This window comes from Stomoxys calcitrans, chromosome 1 (genome assembly GCF_963082655.1).
Source record: "Stomoxys calcitrans chromosome 1, idStoCalc2.1, whole genome shotgun sequence".
Classification (NCBI taxonomy): domain Eukaryota; kingdom Metazoa; phylum Arthropoda; class Insecta; order Diptera; family Muscidae; genus Stomoxys; species Stomoxys calcitrans.
In genome coordinates this window covers 51,247,200-51,273,639 of record NC_081552.1, presented here as the reverse complement: position 1 = coordinate 51,273,639, position 26,440 = coordinate 51,247,200, and the positions used below count along the sequence as shown (strand labels likewise).

The following is a 26,440-nucleotide window of genomic DNA, read 5'->3' as shown; positions in this document are numbered from 1 at the left end:
ACCTGACATAGCTGTCATATAAACAGATCTGGGGATTTGATTTCTTGAGCTTCTAGAGGGCGCAATTCCTATCCGATTTGGCTGAAATTTTGCATGACGTATTTTATTTTTACTTTCAACAACTGTGTCAAATAAGGTTTAAATCGGTGCATAACCTGATATAGCTGCCATATAAACCGATCTGGGATCTTGACTTCTTGACCCCTAGAGGTCGCAATTATTATCCGATATGCCTGAAATTTTGTACGATGGATCCTCTCATGACCATCAACAAACGTGTTTATTATGGTCTGAATCAGTCTATAGCCCGATACAGATCCCATATAAATCGTTCTCTCTATTTTTCTTCGTGAGCCCCAATTGGCGCAATTCTTATACGAATTGGCTGAAATTTTATACAGGTCTCCAACATATAATTTAATTGTGGTCCGAACCGGACCATATCTTGATATCGTTTTAATAGCAGAACAACTCTTTTCTTATATCCTTTTTTGCCTAAGAAGAGATGCCGAGAAAAGAACTCGACAAATGTGATCCATGGTGGAGGGTATATAAGATTCGGCCCGGCCGAACTTAGCACGCTTTTACTTGTTATTTTTTTTTTTAATTTTTTATATCTTATATCTTTTTTTTAATTTAATTATATTTTTTTTTTTTTAATTTTTATTTTTCTTATTTTTTTAAATTCTTTTTTTTTTGTTCTTAATTTTTTGTAAGGTTTTTTTAACATTTTTATTTATTATTTTTCGTTGTTTTTATTAAATTTTTCTTTTTAATTATTTTTATATAAATTTTTTTAATTGAATTTAGTTTCTTTTTTTTTAATTTTATTCAATTTTTTAATTTTATTTATCTTTTCTTTAATTTTCTTTTTATTTTATTTATTAATTTTTTTTTCTTTTGAGTTTTATTTTTTTTTTTTAATTTGTTTTAATGTTTATTTTGTTTTTTTTTTTTAATTTTCCGTCCCTTTGTCCGTCTGTGGAAATCACGACAGCGGTTGAACGAATGAAGCCAGCCACTTTAAATTTTGCACAGATATTTTCTTTTGGATGTACGTCGTTGGAGATTACAAATGGGCCACATAAACCGATAACCCAATATGATTTATTCAGCCCCTATATGGCTGAGTTATTATCTGGCTTGATTGACATTTTGTACAATGACTTCTCCTATGACCTACAACACACGTGCCAAGTATGAATCGGGCCATTGTTATATATTATACATTTACCCACTAACGAAGGATGGGGGTATATTCATTTTGTCATTCCGTTTGCAAATTCGAAATATCCATTTCCGACCCTATAAAGTATATATATTCTTGATCAGCGTAAAAATCTAAGACGATCTAGACATGTCCGTCCGTCTGTCCGTCTGTCTGTTGAAATCACGCTACAGTCTTTAAAAAAAAGAGATATTGAGCTGAAATTTTGCACAGGTTCTTTTTTTATCCATAAGCAGGTTAAGTTCGAAGATGGGCTAATTTGGACTATATCTTGATATAGCCCCCATATAGACCGATCCTCCGATTTAGGGTCTTAGGCCCATAAAAGCCACATTTATTACCCGATTTTGCTGAAATTTGGGACAGTACGTTGTCTTAGGCCCTTCGACATCCTCCGTCAATATGGATATAGCTGTCATATAGACCGATCTCTCGGTTTTAGGTTATGGGGCCATAAAAAGCGCATTTATTGTCCGATGTTGCCGACATTTGGGACAAAGAGTTAAGTTAAGCCCCTCCACATATTTCTGCAAGTTGGTCTAGATCGATCAAGATTTGCATATAGCTGCCATAAAAACCGATCTCTCGATTTAAAGTCTTGGCCACATAAAAGGCGCATTTTTAATCCGATTGCACTGAAATTTGACACACTGGTCTATGTTATGCTTTTCGACATCCGTGTCGTATATAGTACAGATCGGTTTATTTTTAAATATAAATACTAAAATGACCAATATTTTGTTATATACAATTGAACAATAACTTTTACTTATTAGTATCTGGTCCAAATCGGAACATATATTGATATAGCTGCTATGGGGCATAAGGTATGAATTTTGCAACGGATTTTGAGGAAAGGTGGTTCACATATATATCCGAGGTGGTGGGTATCCAAAGTTCGGCCCGGCCGAACTTAACGCCTTTTTACTTGTTTTTATTATTTTTTATGTAATTTAAATTTTTTGATTTCAAAAATGCCACCTTAAAATCCACCTTAAATGCCAAATTAAAATCGGACACGAAATCGGAAAATCGAACATAAATTTCCCATTTATTCTTTTCACGCTGGGCGCCAATTATAACGGTTCTTAAAAAATCTTTCAATTTGTCATTAATTAAAATATTTTTTATCTAAGACGTTTAAAAAAATTCATTCTTTAATATTTTTTATTATGTACAATATAATATATACCCCCCATAAGATGGGGGGTATACTAATTTCGTCATTCTGTTTGTAACTACTTGAAATATTCGTCTGAGACCCCATAAAGTATATACATTCTTGATTGTCGCGACATTTTATGTCGATCTAGCCATGTCCGTCCGTCCGTCTGTCTGTCGAAAGCACGCTAACTTCCGAAGGAGTAAGGCTAGCCGCTTAAAAATTTGCACAAATACTTCTTATTGGTGTAGGTCGGTTGGTACTGTAAATGGGCCATATCGGTCCATATTTTGATATAGCTGCCATTTAAACCGATCTTGGGTCTTGACTTCTTGAGCCTCTAGAGTGCGCAATTCTTATCCGATTGGCATGAAATTCTGCACGACGTGTTTTGTTATGATATTCACCAACTGTGCCAAGTATGGTTCAAATCGGTCCATAATCTGACATAGCTGCCATATAAACCGATCTTGGGTCTTGACTTCTTGAGCCTCTAGAGTGCGCAATTCTTATCCGATTTAAATGAAATTTAGCACGACGTGTTTTGTTATGATATCCAACAACTGTGCCAAATATGGTTCAAATCGGTCCATAACCTGATATAGGTGCCATATAAACTGATCTTGGGTCTTGATTTCTTGAGCCTCTAGAGGGCGCAATTCTTATCCGATTGGAATGAAGTTTTGCACGACGTGTTTTTTTATGATATCCAACAAGTGTGCCAAGTATGGTTCAAATCGGCTCATAAACTGATATAGCTGTCATATAAACAGATCTGGGGTCTTGACTTCTTGAGCTTCTAGAGGGCGCAATTCCTATCTGATTTGGCTGAAATTTTGCATGACGTTTTTTATGACCTCCATATATTTAAAAATCATTTCGTTAAGGCTGGAAAGATTTTCCATACTTTCAAGATCACATAAGACGGGTATTTTGCTTTTAAGGCTTGTCATGGGCATTTCATTGTGGTTTTCGTTCTTAACCATAAGCTTCAATTGAGCCTTTTCAACACTGGCTTGAAACTTTAAAAAATCGTCTATCGATCGCCAACATTTTTCACATATCGTTTCAAATGTTTGGCTTGGCATAAATCCAAAACCTAAAATTAAAAATTGAAAATGTTAGCAAGGCAACCAAGCTTTTGGAACTTTTGCACCTACCTTGGGATGAAAATAAATAGGAATAACGGAGTGCAATTCATTTTGCTGGTCATCATTATCGTATAGACATTTGCCCTTAGGGCACAAATTCACACACAAGCGACACAGTTTATTAAGGGACATGTTCGGATATGAATTGAAGCAAGAGAGGGAGAGAGTGAGAAAGAAGCAAGACGCATTTACTGCAATGATACACAGAAGACATAAAAAAACTCGTTAGGCATATTTACGCAATTTTTGTAGCTAAACAGTCAAAAGGGTCTTTTGTGCTTTTAACTTAAGGATTTTTTTTTTGTAATTAGAATTGCCTTAAATTGAAAAAACGAAGACTAAATAAAATACCCCTGAACGATTAATGCGAAATTTCATTTCAGGAATTGGGTGCCAACAGAAGAAATCTCCTGTTGTTCCTCAATAGAATAAATTAACACTAAGAAATTAAGGTAGAAGACTAATGGCTTTAAAACAAAATAATTAAAAAAATATGCAGCAAAAATTTAATGATGTTGGGCGCCAGAACAATGGGTTAACTAAGCTCTGGCGCCCAACGCCATTAACTATTTGCTGCATATTTTTGTATGTTTTGGGAAGGAGAAAAGAACACAAATAGAGCAATTTAAAAAATTTTAAGCACAAGTTGGCTAATAAAAAGCCTCATGCAAAATTTCAGTCAAATCGGTTGGTAATTGCACCTTCTATGGGCTCAAGAAGTCAAATTTGTAGATCGGTTTATATGGCAGCCATATCAGGTTATAGACCGATTTGGTCCATACTATACACAGTTGTTAAAAGTAAAAAAAAGCTTAATGTGCAAAATTTGCTCAATTGATGCTCAAGAAATTAGAATGTTAGAAGTCGAAAATGATGCAGAACAGTTAAATCGGGTGGCAATTGTACCCTCTACAGGCTCAAGAAGCTAAGATCCGACATAGGTTTACATGGTAGCTACATCCAGTTAGGGAACGATTTAAATCATACTTACCACAAATCGGATATGAGTTACGCTCTCTAGAGGCTCAAGGAGTCAAATCTGAAGATCGGCTTATATGGCAGCTATATCAGGTTATGAACCAATTTGAACCATACATGGCACAGTTGTTAGAAGTCAAAACAAACATCTCGTGTAAAATTTCAGTCCAATCGGGTGTTAATTGCGTCTTGTAGAATCTCAAGATGTCGAGATCCGAGATCGGTATATATGGTAGCTATATCAAGTTATGCAGCGATTTCAATCAAATTTACCACATATATATACCGAGATCGGTATATATGGTAGCTATATCAAGTTATGCGGCGATTTGAATCAAATTTGCCACAGATGTTGGAAGGCAAAATAAATAAACATGTGGAAAATTTCAGCCAAATCACTTAAGCATTACGCTTTCTAGAGGCTCAAGAAGTATATCGAAAAATCGGCTTATATGGGAGCTATATCGTTTTTTCGACCAATTCGAACCATACTTGTCAGATGTTGGTAGTCATAGGAGCAGTCATTGTGCCAAATTTCAGCCGAGTCGGATATAAATAAGAACCAAATCGCATAAGAAGTCAAATCTGCAGATCGATTTATATGGCAGCTATATTAGGTTATGAACCAATTTAGACCATACAATTGTTAGAAGTCAAAAAAAAACTTTACGTGCAAAGTTTCAGTTAAATCGGCTGGTAATTGCGCCCTCCAGGGGCTCGACAAGTCAAATCTGCTGATCCGTTTACATGGCAGCTATTTCAGGTAAGGAACCGATATGGACCATACTTGGCACGTCTGTTAGAAGTCAAAACTAAACACCTTGTGCAAAATTTCAGCCAAATTGGGTGGTATTTGCGCCTTCTATAGGACCAAGAAGTCAAATCTGCAGATCGGCTTATATGGCAGCTATATCAGGTTATAGACCAATTTGGACAATACTTTGCACAATTATTAGAAATCAAAACAAAATTTCAGTAAAATCGGTACAAGTTACGCCCACTAGAGGCTCAAGAAGTCAAGATCCGAGATCGTGTTATATGATAGTTATATCTAAACATGTACCGAAATGAGCCATATACATGCCTTAATCGACCTAGAATGTCGGGGACGATCAATAATATAGATATACCTTGTTGGGTCTCAGATCGATAGTGTTATAAACGAAATGACAAAATTAGTACACCCCCTTCCTATGGCGAAGGGTATAAAATACTCACCCTGATAATTCGAAAAATTTTAATTTAAAAATAATTTCAAACCGTTGGGCGCCACAAACACGTCACCATGCGCATAGCCCAAATCTGATCAAAAATGGAAATTTGTCCATGAACATTCTATCAATTAGTGTTGTCCGATTCAAGTTTTTGCTTAATGTTGTCCCGGTGGACAAAAATGCAAAAATCGAAAATAAAAATTGGTATGAAGTTTTTAACTAATCTTTAAAAAAAATCCTTCAAATAAGATGATTAAAAAAATATTTATATTTGAGGTCCCTCTTCAACTAACCAATGTTTTCGTACGAAGTCGTAAGTTAAAGTAAAAGCCTTCTATAGGCTTAAGAAATCAAATCAAGAGTTTTGCTTTATATGAGAGCTATAACAGCTTACAAATTTGGACCACACTTGACGAAGATTTTGAGAGCCATAGCACAAGTCATTGCGCAAAATTTCAGCTAAATCGGATAAGAATTCAGAAGAATCAAGAAGTTAAATAGGTAGATCGGTTTATATGGGAGCTATATCAGGTTATAGACCGATTTGGACTATATTCCACTTTATCCTATATTACACCCAAATATGCCTCTGTGCAAAATTTTAGAGCTCTATGTTAACTCTAACTATTTTTGTTCAACGAATACACTAAGAGGCAACACTGTGCGGTGTACCGCAGTGCGACACCTCTTTGGGGAGAAGTTTTTACATGGCTTCCATACCAAATTGTTACAGTACCTCACAAATGTTGTCCGTATTAGGAGGGGATAACCATCGCTGAAATATTTTTCAAATTTTCTTGCCAGGATTCGAACCCAGGCCTTCAGGGTTATAGGCGGACACGCTAACTTCTACGCTACGGTGGCCAGATCACAACTTTTTTATTTTACTGCAAAGTTACAAAGGAAGGCCACTGTAGTGCAGAGGATAACAAATCCGCCTATGATGCCAAACACCTGGGTTCGAAACCTAGCGAGAAATAAAAAAAAAATTTCGGCGGTAGTTTTTTTTCCTAATGCTGGCTATATTTTAAAAGGCTTCTATACATGACATAGGCATGTAAAAACTTCTACCCAAAAGAGGTGTCGCTCTGCAGAACACCCCACATACTCGGCTATAAAAAGTAGGTCCCTTATCATTGAGCTTAAAACTTGAATTGGAAATCACTTGTTGATAAGTGAGAAGTTTGCCCGCCTCTCCTGAATGGAATGCCCTTGGACAAATTAGCAATTTTTGTTACAAAAGTTACAAAAGAGCGACACCTCTTCTCCCCCAAGAGGTGTCGCTCTGCGGCACACCGTTCAGACTAGGCTATTAAAAGGAGGTCCCTTATCATAGAGCTTAAAATTGAATTGGAAAGCACTCATTGATTTGTGGGAAGTTTGCCCCAGTTCCTTAATGGAATATTCACGAGCAAGTTTGCAGTTACAGAAAAAAGAACAAAAACGAAAAAAAATATAATGTTCAAGTAAATACTTTAAAAAATAACATTTCCAGTCACAACGTCGTCACGTTGGGCGCCAAAATATAAATTTTAATTTGTACAACGAGCAAACATGGTGCTCCTTTACTGGAAATTTACATTAGCCAGCCTAGGATAGGCAAGTTTTTTATTTAAATTTTTTTGTATAACACTTGTTATCGTTGGGCGCCAAAATCTGTACTGGAAGGTCGCAAAACAAATTTAGCAGATCCTTTTATATATCTGATGTATTCAATTTTCAGTTAAAAATTCACCGCGCTGATCGCCAGAATTCTTTGTCTATGGTACCACAAGAAAATAAGAGGATAAAATATTGTGGATTTTATACATTTGATGAAAATTTACAAAAAAAAAATCCCCATATAGGTAAGTTTGTACACAAAATTGCAATATCAAACTAGTACACGTTGGACACCAAAAACATAATTGAATAACATTACCACAGGCGTTCATAAAAATTTTAATAATCCAAATTGAAAAATCAAATATTTAAAAAAAATCTTTTATTGCATTTTCAGTCAAACGTTTACCACGTTGGGCACCAAAAACTATAATTAGTTTTTGGTGCCCATCATGAACATTTACAAAAACAAAAGCCGCATATAGGTAAGCTAGTAAACAAAATTGCAATATCAAAGTTAGACAGGTTGGGCGCCAAAAGCACAATTGCATAGCATTAGCAAAGGCGTTTATAAAATTTTAAATTAGCTTATGTCGTGTAAGCTTGAAAACACAATTATTAAAAAAAGAACTTTTGAATTGCATTTTCAGTCAAAAGTTTAACACGTTGGGCGCCAAAATATATAGCAACTGATGCAAATGCAAATTTTGCCCATGAACATTCCACTAAGGAACAGGGGCAAACTTCTCACCTGTCAATGAGTGCAGTCCGAATCAAGTTTACGCTCAATGACAAGGGGCCTCCTTTTTATAGCCGAGTCCGAACGGCGTGCCGCAGTGCGACACCTCTTTGGAGAGAAGTTTCACATGGCATAGTACCTCACAAATGTTGCCAGCATTAGGAGGGGGAAACCACCGCTGAAAATTATTTCTGATGGTCTCGCCAGGATTCGAACCCAGGCGTTCAGCGTCATAGGCGGACATGATGACCTCTACGCTACGGTGGCAACTCATAGCAACTTATACAACTGCAAAATTAACGGTTACAAATTAGTTTCTTTTTTAAATGGAAATTAAATGTATTAGCCCAGTTATGTAGGGTTGTAAGCAAAATTTTAGTATAAAACTTGTTTACGTTGGGCGCCAAAAATCTAAATAGTGCAATGATCCCTAACTTGGAATGCTTCAAATACAATACCTTTTGCTATAAGCTCTAAGGTAATTTTTGTGCGATTTTTATTTTCTACTAGCATGTAAGGAAATTACTCATTTTTTAGTATAGTATAATAATTTTTATTAACATTTTTCAAAAAAAAAAGTTTTGAGCATTACAAATAATTTTTTTTTTAATTATTTAATTTCAAAACCATTTTTAATTCTGTAGGTATGTCTTTTAGCTTTAACTAATAGCAGATGTAATGCCAAAGAAAGAAAGTTGCTTATTTTCTTAAACCTATAAAAAACGCCTTCCCATATCTCCAACCGTTGGCTAATCCCCCGTTGCCAAGATGGGTCCTTGGTTAACATTCACCTCAGTCTGTGGCTTTGATTTTTTAAAATGATTTCTTCTCTGATGCTGTGTCAGGCTTTTGTAAATTTTAAAGCTCTTGGAACACATGTTACATGGATAAAGTAATGGCAAACTAAGCGAAGTTTCTGCTTGCGTTCCTCTCTTTTCTTCGTGGTCCAAAGGATGCATGTTATCTTTATGAACTTTTAGACTTTGCTCATATTTAAATCTTCTCAGACAAATGTCACATCGGTATGGTGCATATTCTGATTCTACAGCACTGCCATTGGCATGTCTTTCCATGTGGGCTTGCAATAAAGTGGCCCTTTTGAAACTTTTTTGGCACATGGCACACTTGAAACTATTGCTGGGATTGTGTATATACCAACGATGGGTTGAATAGTTGGACTGTGAGGGACTACAATAGTTGCAATCGGCACATCTAAACAAACCATCTGCATCCGGTTTGAGTACTTTGATTTTCTTCACCGTCATATGCTTTTTGGTACGATGAACATTTAGATTTTTGAGGGTGATAAAAGCTTTGTCACAATACTCGCAGGCATATTTCTGATCCAGGGAATCAGCATGAGCCATAGCCATGTGCCTATACAAACTTGAATTTGTGGCAAAACTTTTGCAGCAGGCGCGGCATTTAAAGGCCTCTGGATCATTGTGAAGTAGCAAGTGCTCCACAACCTTACTTTGACTTTTGAATTTTCTCTGGCAACATTCGAAATGGAACTCCTTATGAGGATGTTGCAAACGAAAATGTTGACGATATTCATTGTAGCAGACAAAGCAATCCGTGCATTCTGCACATTTTACAGCCACCATGAATCTGACAATCATTTCATTAAGCCTGGCAAGATTTTCCGCACTTTCTACGCCTGCCTGCAACTCTTCAGTGGTTTTGCTGTAACAGCTGGATATGGGCATTTCATCATCAAAACTCGAATTATCAGAAGCATTACAATCAATAATATCATTATTGTCCTGATTAGTTTGTGACAAACCACAATGCTCTAATCCACTAAAGTCCTCCAGTTCATCTTTAACCGAGTCACTTTTAATATCGAGTTTGTAAGGGGTAGCAGAAAACTGCTGCTCCTCATTCTCTATTTTAAGATTCATATGACTTTGATCAACTTCCAAGATCTCAAATTGATCCATCTGCTGCTCCACCTTATCCTCCTGGTGCTTGTCTTTAGCCATAAACTTCAATTGGGCCATTTCCACATTACTTTGAAATTTTTGAAAATCATCTATCGATTGCCAGCATTTGTGGCAAATGAATTTAAGATGTTTTTCCTGGCATAAATCCAAAATCTAAAATTAAACCATTTATCAAACTAAAAGACAATAACCAATGTTGGTAGATTTTTAGCACCTACCTTGGGATGAAAATAATTAAAGACAATGGAATACAATTCATTTTGCTGGCCATCATTGTCATATAGACTTTTGCCTAAAGAGCAAAAACTCACACACAAACGACACAGATTATTAGGGGACATGTTCGGATGTCAATTGGAGCAACAGACAGAGAGAAGCAAGGAGCATTTACTGCAATGATACACAGAAGAAATAAAAAAAAAGTTTAGATAAAAAAAATCTGGCATTAGAGCTATATTGAAAGGACTTAAACATCCTTGAATTTCAGTTTCAACCAAATAGAAGGAGGGGGTTTTCAAAAACAAATCAAATAACACAAGACTTATTGTAAATACCTTAGGGAGAGGAAGAAGCAAGGGCAAATTTTCAAAATACCTCAGACGCCTACGCCTATCTACAGAGAAACGCCTACGAAAAATCTCTATTGTGGGCTTTGAACCGATAAGGGGCAACATGAGTTTAGGTTCCCAAAGTTTTCTGTGTGTTGTACACTGAGGCGGCAGCATTTGCCGATGGAAGAATACATCGGGTCAATCCGGTACGTACGACCGGGTGCCATGGGATTGAAAAAAAAAAAAGTTTTGCCTAATGATAACCTCCTTGATGGCGATTTTTAAAAGTCCCCCACAGGTTGGGCGCCAGAAAATATTAAAATAATATTTTCATTAAAATAAAATTTTAAAATTCACAAATGGATCCGATTTTTTTTGCCTACAGAAATAAGAAAAAATTCTGTAAGAGCAAACTTTTTTGAAAAAAAGTGTCCATAGAATTAAAACTTTTACATGTCCCTGCGAACAAATTTGAAAGCAGGCTATGATTGCAAGCATTTTGGTCGGAGAATCTTCAAAAAGACGTTTTTCCTTGCAAAAAAATCGTGCTGTACGCAACGGAACTTGCGATATGTCTAGTATTTTTTTTTATACAGTTCGCTTAGAACTTCCTCTTTCGCCCAACAATTTTTTATTTTGCAACCACCTTAAAATTACAACTCATGTTCTTTTAAATAAATTTAAATTCAGATTTATTTGAATTTACTAACAAAAAAAAATACATAATCCTTTTTAGTGACACAAAATGTGTATTTAAATGCCACTTTTCATTGCATATTAGATAATAAAAAAAAATTCAACATTAATTACAATCCATTTTCTTGTAAGAAAACTATATAAAAAAATAATTCAGAGATCGATGTATAGAAAGTGTGAAAGCTTTTTAAAAAAATTTTCGATAAACGCACTTTGATTCAGTTCTTGTACTTATGTATAAACAAAGCAAACTTCAGAGACCACATGAAATAACATAAAGGATTTTTGTGCTCTGTTATCATTTTTATCAAAAATAAAAAAAATGGACAAATACAAACAAAAATTAAAAAAAAAACAAAGAGAAATTAAATAACTATAAACAAAAAGAAAACTAATAATGAAAAACCAAAAAATAACAAAAATAAGAATAAACGAAAAAAATATAAACAAAAATAAAATATAAAATAAAAAAATATGTTTATATTTTTTTTTTCGTTTATTCTTATTTTTGTTATTTTTTGGTTTTTCATTATTAGTTTTCTTTGTGTTTATAAATATTAAATTTTTCTTTGTTTATTTTTTTAATTTTAGTTTGTATTTGTCCATTTTTTTTATTTTTGTTTTTTTTTTCTATTTTTTTGTCTATTTTTTATTTTTTCTAGTTTGTTTTTTTTATTATTGTATATTATTATTAATTTTTTTGTTTATTTTTTATTAATGTTTGGATATTTCCTTTTAATTTTTTATTTATATTTTAATTTTTTTAATGTTTTTCATTATTTCTTTTTTTATTTATTTTTAGTTTTGTTTCTTAATAAAAAATAAAAATATTTTTTTTTTATTTATTTTTCATTTATTTTTTTATTTTTATTTGTTTGTTTTTCATTTTTATATTTTTATTTATTTTTCTTAATCTTTCCATTTCTTATTTATTCTCATCTATGTTTTATTTTTTTTTCTTTTTTACTTATATTTTTTTTAAATTTTTATTACTTTTTTATTTTTTTTAATAATTTTTGGTACTAATTTTTTATATATTTTTTTATCTACTTTTTATTTATTTTTTTTTTTTTTGATTTTATTAATTTTGTTTTTTTTTATTTTTTCTTATTTACTTTTTTTTTATTTACTTTTTTATTAATTTGGTTGACTTATTTTTCTTGTAAGTAAACTAAATAAAACAATAATTCACAAAATATTGTGGGTGTAAAAGGTTTTTAAAAAATAATTCGTTAAATGATTTTTGATTCAGTTTCTGTACAAATGCATAAACAAAAAACCTGTTAAGGCTTTTTTTTCATTATCTATATTATTATTTTGTTATGTTCATATTTTTTTACCTTTTACATTTCAATTTTAAAATTTGTCATATTTCTTTATTTTTAGTTTTTTGTTCTTTTTATTTATTTATTTTTGTTAGTTTTTCTTTTTATTTACTTTTGTATTATTTAATTTTTCTGCAAATATTTAAGTTTTGTTTATAATTCATTTATTTTTTACTTATGTTTCCATTTTTTTTTTAATTAGGCATTTACTTTTTTCATTTATTTCTTTATTTAGTTTTTAATTATTTGTTTTAGGGCGCGGGTATAAATCTTCCCTATTTTTTTTTTTTAATTTTAGATCCATTTGTTGATTTTTTAAAACAAATATTCATTTATTACGGTTATTTTATAACATTTTTGTTTAATTTTGTTTGCTTTTTAATAGAATATTTTTTTTAATTTCTTACCATTTTTTAAATTTTTATTTAATTTTTTGGAATATTTTAATTTTTATGTTCTTTTTTGTATATCTTTTTTTAATTTTTAAATATTGTTTTTTTTTAATTGTTATATAATTTTTTTAATGATTGCATAACTTTTATTTAATTTTTTTTAACCTTTTATTTTTTTAACTTTTTTTAACTTCTTTCAATGCCTTTTTGATTTTTTACTGCTTTCAATTCCTTGTTATTTTTTTATACCCTCCACCATAGGATGGGGATGGGGGGTTGGTATTGTAAATGGGCCATATCGCTCCATGTTTTGATATAGCTGCCATACAAACCGATCTTGGGTCTTGACTTCTTGAGCCTCTAGTGTGCGCAATTCTTATCCGATTGCACGACGTGTTTTGTTATGACATTCAACAACTGTGCCAAGTATAGTTCAAATCGGTCCATAACCTGATATAGCTGCCATATCAACCGATCTTGGGTCTTCACTTCTTGAGCCACTAGGGTGCGCAATTTTAATTCGATTTGGCAGAAATTTGTACAACGGCTACTACTATGAGCTTCAACATACTTGTCCAATATGGTCTGAATCGATCTATAGCTTGATACATCCCCGATCTATAGCTTGATACATCCCCGATCTCCCGATTTTGCTTCTTCAGCCACTACAATGCGCAATTCTTATCCGAATGGACTGACTTCTACAATGTGCAGCATTCAATTCATTTATGGTCCGAATCGTTAACTTTCATTAATTTTTCTTTTTTAGTTTGTTGAATATAAATTTGTTTTTTATGTTTTTTATTTTATTTAATTATTAGTTTCTTTCTTATTTTTTTTCTTATTTTCTCTATTTGTTTATATTTCTTAATTTTTTTAAATTTTTTAAAAATTTTTTTTTTTATTTTTTTTATTTTTTCTTTTGTTTTATTCTTTTAAGCTTCCTTTTTTATTTTTTTTTTTATTCTTTTAAGCTTCCTTTTTTTAATATTTTGTTCAGCCTTTTAGAGTTTTTCAATTTTTTAATACTAAATTATTTTTTTTTTCTTATTATTTGTTTACCTTTTACTATTTTTTAATTTAATCTTTAAATTCAACTTTTTATTTGTTAATTATTAATTTTTTTATTTATTTTTAATGATTAACTTGTTTTATTATTGAATTTTTATATTTTTTCTAACTTTGTTTATTATTTAAATATTAAACATTATTTTTTTTTTTTAAATTTTAAGCTTTTATAAAAATTATCCATAAATTTTTTATATTGTTATTTCTTTTCAAATTGTTATTAATCATTTCCAAAGAAAATTTTTGTAGATCCTATAAAAAAAATTTTACGAATGCCACCGTATATTTTATTAACTTTGATCTCTATCTTCACCACTCCCTTTTTCACCACTACCGTTTTCACCACTTACCAAGGAATAGACAAACAACGTTTGAAATTCACATTCTCATTTTAATAAAAACTAAACAAAAGTATAAAAAATTATGACAATTTCAAAGCGTTTAAAAAAGAAAAACTTAAAGCTGTTACAATTTTACTTTCGCACAAAGTTGCCTTTCGTATCCGCATGTACGGCATTTCGATGTGTATACAAATCACTAATGCTTTCAAATGTCCGAGGACAAAATGCGCAGGCGTAACCGGTGTGTATGGCTTCATGTTTACGCAGATCGTATTTCAACTTAAAGCCTTTGCCACATGTTACACAGGTATGAGTCGGTTCCAACCTATGGCTATACCACTGATGTTGGCTATATGAACGATATTTATCGAATTGTTTGCCACATTCCTCGCAAGTAAATGCACTGGGGCCATCGGGCGGTATGTCTTTCCGGCGAGGGCGTCGACGCTTCTTTTGTCTCTGAGGCTGGGGAATATTTTCCATGTGCGCTATTTTGACATGATAACTAAGACGCCGGGAAGTATCGTAGCACTTGTGGCATTTTTTACAGGAAAATATTTTTGGTTCCACTGCCTGAGGATGTCGCAAAATCATGTGGTTTTTCAAGCCCGACCTTAAGGTATAGGTGCGCCAACACAGCTTACAATTGAAGGCCTCTGGGTCACTGTGCAAAATGAGATGCTCGCGAAATCGAGTGGGTACTGGTAATTTTAGGTTACAACACATTACATAGAATCTCTCTTTGGGATGTAGTTGGTGGAAATGGCTTTGTAAAGCTTTGAGGTTTGTAAAGGTCTCTGGACAAGCTATACATTTAAGTATGGGAGTATATTTGGCCATTAACTCCTCCATTTGTTCCCTTCTTCTTTTGCGTTGCTCGGCAGAATTTCTCAACCATTCAAAGTCAATCTTACTGGGGTTAGATGTTGTAGTGGTTGAGCAAGGACCCTGCTCATCCAGATCACTGTCGGTAAGTTCCAATTCACTGGAGAGAATATTGTCCTCCAGTGAGGGAAAATCGGGATGATAAAGTAAAGGTTCCTTGGTTTGATCATTTTTGATTACGCATTTTTTGCCGGGTGATTCATAATCGGAACTGAGATCACAATTCTGTTCATCGGATTCACCTGTTGTCAATTCCAATTCCGACCAATTTTTCTCTTCTTTCCGAAGAAGTTCAGAATCACAGAGGTCATAAAAGGAATCAGTTTCAACTTTGATTTTAACCTTGGCCACATGGTTTAATTTCAACTCCGACTCTTTATGATTGCTTGCCCTCAAAATCTCCTTGGATTCAGTATCATCTGCTCTGGTCTGAACTTTTAAGGAACAAGGAGCTATTAATTCATCTTCAACCTTGACTTTGCTTGTTGTTGGTGTAAAACCATCCTCAAATTCCCCCTTTTCATTTTTTATAATGACCCTCTCTTCCTGCACCTCAGCGAAAAGTTTCAATTGAGCCACCCGCACAGCCTCCTCGTAATCACTAAACTCACTTATACGATGCCAACATTCGAGGCACACCCTTCGAAGCTCCGTGCATTTGTTAATGTCCAAAATCTATTTTACAAAAAAAAATTTTTGTTAATTTTTTTTATTTTTTATTTTATTTCCTATTGTCCAAATGGAACTTACCATTGGATGGAAATATTTACGAATGCTATCGTATAGCTCATTACCAAGACCATTCTCTTGGTAGAGACTCTTATAGTCTTTGCAAGCTTTAACACATAAGCGACACAGTCTGGACTGGGGCATGTTGCTTTCTTGATAGGCGAAAACGTTAAAATCACACAGGCAACAATGTGGAACAGCAAAATACAACTGTATGGGGAAAAGTGTAAGAAAAATTAAACAAACAGAAAAAACGCCTTAATCAAAATGCAGTTTTGCTTCAAAATAGTCACTTAAATATTAAACGAAAATAAAACCAAACTCCTCCCCAGGAAGCAAGAAAAGGTTTAAAAGTTAACTGTCTTGTCAAACAAAGCATAATCAAAAAACACTGCACAAAAATAAAATAAAAAAAAAAAACTAAAAAAAATAATAACAGTAGTAGAAATAATAACTCAAATTATGACAAATAAATCAAAAAAAAAAATATTAAAAATTTTTGAAATTATAATAATCAAAATATAATAAAATGAAAAAAAATCAATAATTAAAAATTTATAAAAAATATACGTATATACAAAATTTTAAAATAAACAAATAAATAGGTAAAAAATAAAGAATTAAAAGATATAAAGAAATAAGTAAAATTATTAACAAATAAGTTAAAAAATGTGCAAATAAGAAAAATTAAATAACATTAATAATAATAATAAATGAAATGTATAAATATTAGTAAAAAGAAACCGGACATTTATTCCAAATAATGAAAAATATAAAAAATTAAACCAAAATAAACGAAAATAAACGAAAACAAGTAAAAGCGGTCTTTAGTTGAAGAGCATTATTTTACTCTACATATCAAACTTCTGTCAAACCAGCAAAATGAAGCTTCTAAGAACCGAACAAGGATAATCGAGAGACCGTTTTATATGGGAGCTATATCAGGTTCTTCATTTATTTCCCTTTTGAGGGAATTTAGGGAATTTCTTCGTAAGAACTTTGGAAATTCAACTTCTGACTTTTTTTACCAGAATCAATAGAAATATATAAAAAAACACTTTTTCAGACATTTTTCCCCAAATTGAAGAAATTTTGAAGAAATTTGCCAAAAATTTTAGATATGACACATTTTAGGAATTTTTGTCATGGTTTTGGGAATTCAACCGAAAAAAAAATAAAATATCCCCGTTTTCAGTCATATTTCCACATTTGCGGAAAATTGAGTAATTTTTGCCAAAAATTTTAGTAATTCTACTTTTCCAGATATTTTCCCATTTGAGGAAATTTTGGGAGATTTTGTCCAAATTTTGGTAATTCAAAATATTGCGTTTTTAACAAATATCAGTAAAAAATTTTAAAGTAGTATTTTACTAATATTCCCCTTTTCGCACATTTTCTACTATTGAGGAAACTTTGGGGTTTATTCTTTTTTTGTACAGATTTTGGAAATTCTATTTTTTTTTTTTATCAAAATCAATAGAAATATGGAAAGAACTAAAAGATAGGACTTTTCCAGACATTTTTCTCCATTTCTCTTTTTGGGGGGTTTTTGTCATTGTTTTGGGAATTCGACAGAAAAGGAACTAAAATTTCCCCCTTTTCAGTCATATTTTCCCTTTGAGGGAATTTTATGAATTCCCTATTTTCACAAATATTTCCTATCTGTGACAACTTTAAGGATATTAGTGTAGGTCGGTTGGTATTGCAAATGGGCCATATCGGTCCATGACCTGATATAGCTCTCATATAAACCGATCTTGGGTCTTGACTTCTTTAGCCCCTAGAGGGCGCAATTCTTATCCGATTGAAATGAAATTTCGCACGACGTGTTTTGTTATGATATTCAACAACTGTGCCAAGTATGGTTCAAATCGGTCCATAACCTGATATAGCTGTCATATAAACCGATCTTGGGTCTTGACTTCCTGAGCCTCTAGAGAGCGCAATTCTTATCCGATTGAAATGAAATTTCGCGCGACGTGTTTTGTTATGATATCCAACAACTGTGCCAAGTATGGTTCAAATAGGTCCATAACCTCATATAGCTGTCATATAAACCGATCTTGGGTCTTGACTTCTTGAGCCTCTAGAGGGCGCAATTCTTATCCGATTGGAATGAATTTTGGCACGACGTGTTTTGTTATGGTATCCAACAACTGTGCCAAGTATGATTCAAATCGGTCAATAACCTGATATAGCTGCCATATAAACCGATCCTGGGTCTTGACTTCTTGAACCTCTAGAGTGCGCAATTCTTATCCGATTGGAATGAAATTTTGCACGATGGGGTTTGTTATGATATCCAACAACTGTGCCAAGTATGGTTCAAATCGGTTCATAACCTGATATAGCTGCCATATAAACCGATCTGGGATCTTGACTTCTTGAGCCTCTAGAGGTCGCAATTATTATCCGATTTGCCTGAAATTTTGTACGACGAATTCTTTCATGACCATCAACATACGTGTTTATTATTGTCTGAATCGGTCCATAGCCCGATACAGCTCCCATATAAATCTATCTCTCTATTTTACTTTTTGAGCTCACAAAGAGAGCAATTCTTATTCGAATTGGTTGACATTTTACACAGGTCTCCAACATATAATTTAATTGTGGTACAAACCGGACCATATCTTGATATCGCTCTAATAGCAGAGCAAATCTTTTCTTATATCCTTTTTTTGCCTGAGAAGAGATGCCGGGAAAAGAACTCGACAAATGCGATCCATGGTGGAGGGTATATAAGATTCAGCCCGGCCGAACTTAGCACGCTTTTACTTGTTTTAAATTTAAGATGGCAAATATTTATACCGATCATAATTTATAAAAAAATTTACATCAAAATGTTTCTAAAAGTGGTAAAACATCCGTTAAATGCGAGATGAAATTTCATTTGTTTCGAAAATGCACTCGATCACATATGCGGTAATTCGGCCCCATTTTTATACCCTCCACCATAGGATGGGGGGTATACTAATTTCGTCATTCTGTTTGTAACTACTCGAAATATTCGTCTGAGACCCCATAAAGTATATATATTCTTGATCGTCGCGACATTTTATGTCGATCTAGCCATGTCCGTCCGTCTGTCGGTCGAAAGCACGCTAACTTCCGAAGGAGTAAAGCTAGCCGCTTAAAATTTTGCACAAATACTTCTTATTAGTGTAGGTCGGTTGGTATTGTAAATGAGTCATATCGCTCCATGTTTTGATATGGCTGCCATATAAACCGATCTTGGGTCTTGACTTCTTGAGCGTCTAGGGTGCTTAATTCTAATCCGATTGGAATGAAATTTTGTACGTCTTTTGTTATGATATCCAACAATTGTGCCAAGTATGGTTCAAATCGGTCCATAACCTGATATAGCTGTCATATAAACCGATCTTGGGTCTTGACTTCTTAAGCCTCTAGAGTGCGCAATTCTTATCCGATTAGAATGAAATTTTGCACGGCGTGTTTTGTTATGATATCCAACAACTGTGGCAAGTATGGTTCAAATCGGTCAATAACCTGATATAGCTGCCATATAAACCGATCTGGGATCTTGACTTCTTGAGCGTCTAGGGTGCTTAATTCTAATCCGATTGGAATGAAATTTTGTACGTCTTTTGTTATGATATCCAACAATTGTGCCAAGTATGGTTCAAATCGGTCCATAACCTGATATAGCTGTCATATAAACCGATCTTGGGTCTTGACTTCTTAAGCCTCTAGAGGGCGCAATTCTTATCCGATTTGAATGAATTTTGGCACGACGTGTTTTGTTATGATATCCAACAACTGTGCCAAGTATGGTTCAAATCGGTCCATAACCTGATATAGCTGTCATATAAACCGATCTTGGGTCTTGACTTCGTGAGCCTCTAGAGGGCGCAATTCTTATCCGATTTGCCTGAAATTTTGTACGACGGATTCTCTCATTACCATCAACATACGTGTTTTTAGTATGGTGTGAATCGGTCTATAGCCCGATACAGCTCCCATATAAATCGATCTCTCTATTTTACTTCTTGTTTCTTTTATCTTTTTTTGCCTAAGAAGAGATGCCGGGAAAAGAACTCGATAAATGCGATCCATGGTGGAGGGTATATAAGATTCGGCCCGGCCGAATTTAGCACGCTCTTACTTCTTTTTTAATTTTTTAACATATGGCCTCAAGCCAAACTCCAAAACAAAACAAAGAATAAGGAAAAAAATATAAAACTTTTTAAACAAATTTGCCATTTAAGGGAATTTTTGCCAAGATTTTGGAATACGGCTTTTTTAAAGATTCAGCAGAACCAATAAGTTTGGAGACCGAAATTAAAGTTAAAATCCTAGTATTAAATTCAAAATAAAATACAGACATAACTTAGATTTTTTTATTAGCATGTTTTATTAACAGCAAAATAAGTTGATATAATATAAGTAAAAAAAATAATTCCCAATCGAATTAAAACATTTTTTGTGCGGTTGTAAGTTTAAAGATATATTCCTATAGAATTCTTAGTAGTCTTCAATAGATGGTTTATACGCTCATGGTAGCGAATGTTGTCTGTTAGGCATGTGGAACATCGGTTGGTTCGACAATTTGCGCATTAGAGAGAGTCACTTTGTGCTTGTTATTGGGACAATTCCAAACTTTCGCTCAATTGCTTGAAAGCGAGATCATGCCACTTGAGGTACTCGCATCCCCTTCATCTCCTTTAGAGCTGCTATGCAAATCCTGATCCTGATCCTTATCACCGGTTGCCATCTCAAGTATTTCCTTGGTTTTGTTCCCATTTCTTTGTACCACCGTTGTTTTCAATCCTTTTTTGGTTTTACGATAACAAAAGTTAAGACTTGGCTGTTCGGGGTGCACCAATTTCGAGTGACGCAGCAAGGTGGAGAATTTCCTAGATGTTCTACAACAATAGGCACATGTGTAAACAGTAACAGGACCGCTTCCATTTATCCTGCCCTTTTTACTACCAGCATGATTGTCTAGATTTTCTATCTCGGCGTTAATTAGGTGATAATATTTGTCTGTATTTTTCTCCTCCTCATGCTCATCCATGCGATGGTGCAATAGCGAATATAGCGTTCGATAAGTCTGATCGCACAAAGCACATTTGTACACATCCATGTCGAAATGTTTTTCGGCTAGATGGTCTCGCAGTTTAAGGCGAGTCGAGAACTTACGCCCACATATGGGGCAAGCAAATCTTAGGTTTTTAGTATGCACCAACTCTATATGCCTGCGAAGTCTTTGTTGGTTGGAGATCATCCTGCCACATTCTGGACATTTGCATTGAGAGGCGGATGCTCTTACTGCGTCTGGCCTAAACCTAAAACCATGGGCAGATACCAGGTGGGATTGGAGACCAAGACCAGTTGATAGGCCCGCACCACATAAATCACACTTGAATGCTTGCAGTTCTCCGTGTTTTGATTTCACATGACATCTGAGGGAGTGTCCACGTACGAAGGACTTGCCACACAAGCGACAACGAAATGCGTTTGGATTGTCGTGCAAGTTTAGATGATCTTTCAAACTTATGCGAGTGAAAAACACGCCGGAACAACATTTTATATAAAACCTGTGTTTAGGATGCGCCATTGAGAAATGCTCTTGGATTTCATGCCAAGTCGTAAAAGATTGCGAACATTTACTACATGGAATACTTGGCATCCATTTCAACAAAAGGTCTTCTAAAGAGGCCTTTTTGCTCACATCCTCAACACCCTTTGAGTCTTGGTCCTTCATCCTTAATTCATCCGATAGATTTTGTCTTGGTTTCGAATGCGTTTTTGGCATTTGGTCAACACCCTCTGTTGTTGGCTGCACATTGAAAATGGCCCCTTCCTGGTCATAGTCCACCAAAAATGCCCCCTCCGGTACTGTAGTAGTGTCCATCATTAAATCTTTGAAATATATATCTATTATTTGGACATTAGGATCTGATGACATATATTTTTGTACTACTATCCAGGCTTTACTACTCATTTCGTTTTGCCCGGGCTTATCATTACTTGTCAACGAAGTTTCTGCCCCCGCGATATTTTTTAAGTTACCCTGGGCCCTTTGGGTGACAAGCAGGAAGTTTTCAAATTCTTGTATATAATGCCAACATGTGTTGCATATCACCGACATAAAGGTGGCCTCATTTAAATTTACTATCTGTAAGTCACAAAAAAAATTAAACGAGTAATAGCCTATACCCAGGGGGTAGATTGTAAAAATTTTTGCCATACCTGTGGATGCATATATTTGTAGAGAGTATGGTATAGCTCGTTCACCTGACCATTTTCATCGTAAAAACTTACGCCATCATGGCATACGTCCACACATAAACGACAGAGATTAGGTTGTGCCATCGTGGCTTTGCACTTGGGAAAACAAAACAAAACAAAAACATATGAAGAAATAAAAGTCGGGAAAAGGCTCATTTACTTAAAAAACGACAGTTTAAAAGAGAGCGAAAGTTATCCTCGCCCTAATAAGCAAATAAAGTTAAAAAAAAAAATATTACAACTAAACAAAGAAAAGAACTACGGGCGCCCTTCGAAAAATAGCCGTAGTTAGATCACCGCCCCATCTGTCATAGATTTAATGATTGAGTTTTCGGCCAATTTCGGTTAATAATCTAAAACTGGCGCCCAATGTAGTGTGGTAGTGGACTTGAAGTATTCGTTGGATAATCGGTGACTTCTGCCTTCTATTTATTGGTTAACAAGAAAAGTATGGAAATAATTTTAAACTGGCGCCTAACGTGGAGCACTTGCACCCCATACTAATTAAACTTCCCATACACATATCTGTGAGTTCTGTCTTTCACAGATTTAACAGTTGAATTAATAATTAAAAACTGGCGCCCAACATGGTGTGTGTTTTCTGAGATCTATATTCTCCAGAGAGTTAAATGTCGATGTGATTAACCCAACAATATGGGAAATCGCTTAAAACTGGAGTCCAATGTGGAGTACTGGGGGCATTTAAAGACGTGGTGTACCGGGGACCTTTAAAAATTAAATTCTGTCTACAACGGATTTATGAATTGATTTGATTTTTAAAAGTCCCCAGCACACCACTTTCGACGCTAGTTTTAAATTTTTCCCCTCTTTGGTTGATACTCCAAGAAGCATTAAATCTATAAACACCCCAGCGTTGGATGACAGTTTTAAAAGATTTCCCAAATTGTTGGGATAATCACCTCAATCACATTTAACTCGGTGGTAAAAGAGCTTACCAAACTGTTTATGAATATTTCTGGATTAAATAAATTTTCAGCAAACACACACCATATTGGGCGCCAGTGTTTAACTATCAATTCAACCGTTAAATCTGTGAAAGACAGAACGAATATTTCTAAGTCGCCACCACACCACTTTGGGCGCCAGTTATAGATTATTAACCGAAATTGACCAAAAATGGAACTCAATCGTTAAACCTTTGGCAGATAGGCTTTGGTGGCCTCTCTATGGTTATTTCTCGAGAATTTCAGGTCTGAAGGGGTGCCCGTAATACTTTCACCCAAAGTGATGAACTGGCACCATTATCCATTGAATGAACAATGACTTCTGTCTACCAAAGTTTCAAGCTTTGATTTGATTATCAGCTAAAGTTGTAAAAAAAATAAGTAAAAAGTGGTGTGTCACTGTTCTTTGAAATTTAATTTCTCTAGGAATCTCCATACATTTTAAAAAGTTCGGCTACCACAAATTTAAGTATGGCTATCTTGTGGTTATCACAACAAACTGGGAAATTATTTTAAATTAGCGCCCAACGTGCTGTGCTTAAGACTTTTGCAAATTAAATTCTGTCCACAGCAGTTTTACGAATTAATTTGATTTTGAACCTAATGGGAAAAATTGATTTAGAGCTAGCGACCAACATGGTGTATTGGCATACTCTGAAAAATTAATTCCCTAGAATTATCGACAGAGTTAAAACCAGCCTTAAATGTGGTGCATTGGGGCATGGTTGGGTTATCAACAAATGTGAAAAAATAATTTGAAACTGTTGACAAACGTGGTGTATTGGCACCGTATAGAGAAAAATGTTATCTATGTCGGTTACATATGCAAATGCAAACTTTTTTTGGAGCATAGGAAAACAATTTGGAAACACAAAAATTCGATTCACCAAATGTATGTTCAGAAAATTTTTGCGTAATATATGCAAACTGCATATCTTTTGCATATTTTAAAATTTTTTTGACTTCAAAAAACGCCATATTTAGAAGGTGATTGAACTTATTTGACCGAACTTTTGTATGCGCCCTTAAGGTAATCCCAAAACAAGAATCTGTTAAGTAAATTTCTGATCACGCTATTAGGGAACGCCGCATCCCAAACTGACGTTGAAAGATTGGGAGAATATCTCGCTCAAATGAAAGGTATTTGAGAGAAAAATACGAATATTTATTACAAAGTTTAGTTGAAATTTAAAACATTAAGTTGTATTAGATCTCTTTAAATCCGCGCCGAATTCTGCACAGATCGGTCCATCTTTATTACAATACTCCGATTTAGGGTCATGAGTCCACAAAAGGTGTTTCTAGTGATAAGTTCGACTAATCACTTCATTTGATGTCAGCATAAAAATTTTATATTCCGATAAATTTAAAAATTTGACTACAGATCCTATTAAACAATTTTTTGCATGTACAATGTTTCGTTTTAATTTTTTTATTAAAAATTTAATTTGTAATTAAAAATTAATTGAATTTTTTTAATTAAATCTGAAAATTCGTTCAATCCCAATCGTAATTAAAAAGGTTTTGAACCCTTATGTGGGTTCAAAACCATAAATCGGAATATCGATATATTTAGCAGTAATGTCCTATCATAGACAGATGTGCACCATATTCGAGAAGGATGTGTAGGTGCTTAACAAATTTCAGATAAATCGGGTAATAAAAAAAGAGTATTTATGGGCCTTAGACTTTGAATCCGAGGTTTGGTTTATATGGGGTCTATATTTACACAAATTCCGATCTGAACCCTACTCTATACCTATATCGAGGGGCCTTGTATAACACACTGTGTCAAATTTCAAAGATTTAGACTGCTCGAGAACCTTAATACAACTTATTTTGCCAAATTTCAGCGAAATCGGGTAATAAATGCGGCTTTTAAAACCCCAAGACCCTAAATCGGAAGACAAGTCTATATGGGAGCTATATGAAGATATAAGCCGAGCTGAACCATATTCGGCACATATATCAAAGATCTTAACACAACTTGTTATGCCAAATTTCTGGCAAATGGGATAATAAATGCTGTTTTTTTGCCCTTATACCTTAAATCCGGAGATTGTTCTATATTCGGCACATATATCAAGGACCTTAACACAACTCGTTATGCTAAATTTCAGCGGAATCGGTAAATAAATGCGGCTACTATTGACCTTACACCTTAAATCGGGAGATCGGTACTTTGGACCGTGAAGGTTCTCAAGATGCAATTATAAGAAAATGGTTTTAAAGAGGACATTTGTAGCCAGAAAAGTACTTAAAAGCCTAATCGTTAATCTATTTAAGAATCTTTTTGGTTTTGGTAAATTTTGCATAAAAATAGCATATTTCAGATATGCACTCAAAACTCGTTTTCTTACACCAAACTATGCCTAAATAAAAATTTTGGTGAAAATCGGCCCACGAACAGAAAGTGCATATAAATATATACGTTGGGAAATATTTTAAAACTTGGCGCCCAAGGTGGTGTACTGGCACCATCCTTAATAAATGAATTCTGCAGAAATATCCAAAGCCATATCAACGACTTCTGTCTATCACATATTTAGCGATTAACAATAGTGGAGAAGAAATAAGAAGTGGCGCCCAACTTGGTTTGTGTTCTATGAAAATTAAATTCCTCAGAAATATCCAACAATATTCCAACAATATAGGAAATCATTTAAAACTGGCGCCCAACGTGATGTACTGGGGACCTTTGAACATAAAACAGTCTTAAAAATTCGCTCGATTATTAGCTAATATGGGAGATTATTAGAAACTGGCTGCCAACATCGTACACTGACTCCCAAAAGAAATTAAATATAAATGGAGTTGTCTGTAACTGTTAATTCAGATAATTGATTTAATTATTCACCCAATATGTGTAAATAATTTAAAAATATTGAAGCTGTAAATAATTTAAAAATATTGAATGAAAAACATGTTATCTATATTAGAAATATGTCATACACAGAGTTCAGAAAATGTTGTCTATACAAAATTTAAGAATTGATCTTTTATTTTGTGTGGCGAAAAAATTAAAAATGGCAACAACGTAGGATGTTGACATCCTAGAAATATCAGTTGAATAAACATATAAATATATATAACTTTAAATATGTAATAACAGTTTAAATATGTGCAACAGTTTTAAAAATTGATTTGATTATGAACGAATGTAGAAAATTAATTAGAAACTGAGGCCCAACGTGGTAGGCTGCCTCTAAAACT

At 33.9% G+C, this 26,440-nt stretch overlaps 1 protein-coding gene across 10 annotated transcripts in view; it reads right to left on the bottom strand.

Moving 5' to 3' along the window:
• LOC106092620 (zinc finger and SCAN domain-containing protein 12) overlaps positions 1-26,440 on the bottom strand; it is a 190,266-nt gene that overhangs the window by 98,584 nt on the left and 65,242 nt on the right. For 3 of the 10 annotated variants that reach the window (XM_059366358.1, XM_013259538.2, XM_013259539.2), the window contains exons 2-3: positions 10,239-10,410; positions 8,684-10,173 (exon numbers count right to left, since the gene is read on the bottom strand). The exons of 3 other annotated variants lie outside the window; for them this stretch is intronic. In XM_059366358.1, coding sequence (XP_059222341.1) covers positions 8,824-10,173; positions 10,239-10,361 — 1,473 coding nt within the window. In that variant the 5' untranslated portion in view covers positions 10,362-10,410 and the 3' untranslated portion in view covers positions 8,684-8,823. Of the gene's footprint in view, positions 1-8,683; positions 10,174-10,238; positions 10,411-14,422; positions 15,954-16,028; positions 16,218-20,385; positions 22,150-22,223; positions 22,359-26,440 lie in introns of those variants that run through there. 4 more of the 10 variants (XM_013259528.2, XM_013259527.2, XM_013259525.2 and 1 more) reach the window with 2 other exon arrangements.